Here is a 3,943-nt window from a genome sequence, read left to right as displayed (position 1 = left end):
TCTCTCTCTCTCTCTCTCTCTCTCTCTCTCTCTCTCTCTCTCTCTCATTCTCCCTGCTAGTTCTCCCAACTCCATCATCCAATCAGGAATTGAAACTGGACTGGTATCTAACTTCACTCTAAGGAAAAAAAGTCAAAAATAAATAAAGGAAGGAAGCAATGCAAAAAAAAAAAAAAAGAAACAATATTTGTAAAGCACTTAGAACCTGGTACACAGTAGGTGCTATATAAATGCTTGTTTGAATAATATATTCAATAAGAACAAATCTGAGTTTGACCTTTGCTAGTAATCCAAAGACATTTAAAGTAGTCTGGAAAAAAAGACCGAATTCATTAAAGTTGTAAAGAACCTAGGAAACCTTATGGATACCTGTCAGTTATTGAGATAGGCAGACTATCAGGGGAGAGTGGATCTAGGCTTGGGGTCAAGAAGATCTGAGTTCTGCTCCTGCTGGACTCATACTAGCTGTGTGATAATGGCTAAGTACTGAGCTTGTATCCTCAGACAGCTCTCCAAGATTATACACTATAGAAACGTGCCAATCTGCTTCAGTGGAGGAAGCATCCACACCAAGGAGTTCCCCGCCCCCAATTAAGATAGATGAATGAGATAGAGAATGCTCAGTTCTTCATTTGACTTACCCTACCATCAATTATACAGACATTTATACAGCGCAGGGGCTATGAAGATGAAAATTGATACACAGTCTCTGGTTTCCAGGAACTTATAACCAATGTACTAGGGCTAATGTGACAAGACAGGTACCATAGAAAGTAGAGTGAGATCAATACAAAAGAGATACATGAAGTGCCTGAGGAAAATTTGAGGTGGAAAAGAAGACTTTCCCCAGGGGGAAATCAGAGTAAGTAACTGAACTGGGTCTTGAAGCAAGAGGAGGTTTTCAAACAATCAATGAGCATTTATTAAGCACTTTCTGTGTGCCAGGCACTGTGCTAAGTGCTGGTGATACAAAGCAAAAGCAAAAACTAGACCCTGCCTTCAAGAATCTTACATTCTAATGATAAGAAAATGTGTCCCAGGCATCAGAACCAAACTGCACAATAACCCAGATGTGGGATTAAAGAATGTGATGTTGGGGAACATTTAGTGGTCCATTTTGAAGGAAAGAACTGTGCATTAGACGGAAAGACAGATAGACAGACACAAAAACTTAATAGCTATGTTGGAGCCAGACTATGGAGGTTCGAATATCAAGAGTTTGGACTCTATCTTTAAGTCACTAGGTAGCAGCTACTGAAGGTGGTTTCACAGAATTAAGGTATGGGAAGGGAGTTTCAGAGGTCATTAATCTAGACTATGCCTAAACTGAAATTTCCCTGTTTTTCTAAGGTCCTTTCCAGCTGCAACATTCCATAATTCTATTATGCTGCTATAATCCGGGCTGGAGAGAAGAAATCTAGAGGGTACCCATAGGGGCCTGCCTTCCTTTCACATTAAGTGAGGTAGTACATGATGCAAGTGGGGCAGAAAAGTCTGCCTTTCTGATCCAAAACAAAGAATAGGGCTTACTACATAAACTAAGCTATCTTTTTTCTAGGACAATCAGCTCCTCCCAAATTTCTCATTCTGTCTGCAGCACACATATGCCATGCATAGTACCAGAGGTCAGAGGTGCCAGATGCTCTGGAAAAGTCACTCACTTGTGAATCCCCATCCAGATACCCAGCATTCTTTCACGTTGTATACATTTCTCTTCAGGCAGATGGGTATTTTCTGCATGCTAAATTCTATAGGAGAACTGAGCAGCATCAAAGCAATGTCATTGTCCATGAATAGTTGATCGAAGTTGGGATGAAGAATAAGCTTTGACACATTTTTCTTCTCCACTATCTTCTGGTTAAATCCCTCCAATGATATGCGCATTTCTAAATAGGATGTGCTTGGTTGGAAACCAAAAAGACAAGAAAAAACAGGGAAATTCCACATAAGAAGAGAATTTAACTAAACCCAAGGCAGCTAAGTGATGCCAGGAATAGAGTGCTGGACCAGTATGAAGGCTGCCACGTGGAAGAGAGACTAGAACTTTTTCTTGAGTGTCTAAAGCAAGGAAGTAAACCTGATCTCATGGATATCATGGCAACTTGGTGGGATGAGATCCATCAGTGTCCATACAGTGTCTCTCTACATGGCATGAGGGAAGCTTTGCTAGACACCAGAACTGATGATTAGGCATTCTCCTATGCCAACTTTGTTGCCCAGTATCTCTTTGCATGGTGAACTACCCACATATCAAAGTACTACTCCTGAATTACAGGTCTGACCAATTATTCCTCTGCTTAAGTTTCTTTTGCCATTCCTCTAGTAGTTCATTTTGCCTTTAGGATAAAATACAAACTCCTCTAGTACAAAATGGGTGTAATAATAATAATACCTACTTTCAGGGTTGTTTTGAGGATTAAGTGAGATGATATTTGTAAATTGCTTAGCACAGTGTTTGACATGCAGTGGGTGCTTAATAAATGAACCCATTTTGGGGGCGGCTAGGTGGTGCAGTGAATAGAGCACCAGCCCTGGAGTCAGGAGGACTTGAGTTCAAATCCAGCTTCAGATATTTAACATAAAACTAGCCATGTGGCCATGGGCAAGTCACTTCACCCCAACTGTCCTGCCCTCCCCCCTTCAAAAAGCAAAAAGAAAAATCTAAAAATAAAATAAAATAAACAAAATGAACCCATTTTCTTCTCCCTTCAACCTCCTCCCCTCATTCCACATTCCTTTCACTCTACTACACTTTGTGCTCCAGCCAAATGGGCCTTCTTGGTATTTCCCACCCAGAACATCCCCTCCCCCCACTGCCACCATGTCTTTGTGCTCAGGTAGTCTCCCCTGCCTGGAATACATGCTTACTCCTTACCTCTTCCCTTCAAAGTGCAGCTTGTGTGCCACCTCTTACATGAAGCCTACCTGGGTTCACCTCTTTGCAAATGCTCCCCCCAAATACTCTGGATGTGCTTTGTGTATTTTGTATATATGTTGGACTTATTTATCTGTGTACATGTTGCTCCTTACCAGCAGTGAGCTCTTTCTTAGGACAAGGACAGTCTTACTTTTATCTGTGGCTCTCTGGCACCTAGCACTTTATATGTGTTTGTTTGCTGATTCATAATAAACACTTGTCAATTTTTTTAAAAGATCATTGGCAACTCTGTGGAGAGCAGTTTGTCTTCCCAGCAGTTTCTGTTAAAGAAGGAGTTATCATTATTATTAAAACATGCCTAATAGAGGGACTTATTTTGCTTGACTATTCAAAGGTCGTAACAGGTTTTTGTTTTTTCTTCCTTTCTTAATGGAGGGGAGGCAGCAGGAGGAGAGAGAGAATTCAGAACTGAAAAGAAAATAGGTTTGGTTTTAAAAAAATTGTTTCTGTTGAATTATAAGATCAGAATCCAAGCAAACTGTGAACTGAGTAAGAAGAAATGAAGTAGAGGCAATGAACATGGGTAATTTTCTTCCTAGGATTTTGGTTGTGAAAGAGAAAATGAAATCTTGTATGATAGCTTCCAAGTCATGAATTTGTTTTTGCTTTTTTTTTAAGAACAGGGAATAAGGGGGAGGGGAGGGAGGGAGAAAAAATTGAAACTCAAGGAATTGTGGAACTGAATCTTGTAAACTAAAAGTAAACAAACAAATAAAGAACAGGGAATAAGAGGGGCAGCTAGGTGGCACAGTGAATAGAGGACTGGCCCTGGAGTCAGGAGGACCTAAGTTCAAATACAGCCTCAGACACTTAACACTTACTAGCCATGTGACCTTGGGCAAATCACTTAACCCCAATTGCCCTGCCTTCCCTCCTCCAAAAAGCAAAAAAACCCCAAAAAACAAACAACAAAAAAGAATGGGGAATAAGCATGTTTGTAATCATGATGGAAGAAAGTAGGAGAGAGAGAGAGAGAGAGAGAGAGAGAGAGAGAGAGAGAGAGAG

General features: G+C 40.6%; 1 protein-coding gene across 1 annotated transcript in view; it reads right to left on the bottom strand.

The window, feature by feature from the left end:
* The window catches only part of PRSS55 (serine protease 55), a 21,463-nt gene that overhangs the window by 2,404 nt on the left and 15,116 nt on the right, over positions 1–3,943 (bottom strand). Inside the window, exon 4 of the mRNA XM_069075968.1 lies at positions 1,662–1,900. Coding sequence (XP_068932069.1) covers positions 1,662–1,900 — 239 coding nt within the window. The remainder of the gene's footprint in view (positions 1–1,661; positions 1,901–3,943) is intronic.

The sequence above is a fragment of the Petaurus breviceps genome, unplaced genomic scaffold, assembly GCF_028583685.1.
Source record: "Petaurus breviceps papuanus isolate PSGF00001 unplaced genomic scaffold, PetGlider_PUasm1.0 90919, whole genome shotgun sequence".
Classification (NCBI taxonomy): domain Eukaryota; kingdom Metazoa; phylum Chordata; class Mammalia; order Diprotodontia; family Petauridae; genus Petaurus; species Petaurus breviceps.
Note: the sequence above shows the minus strand (reverse complement) of the source record. Positions and strands in the feature narration are given on the sequence as shown.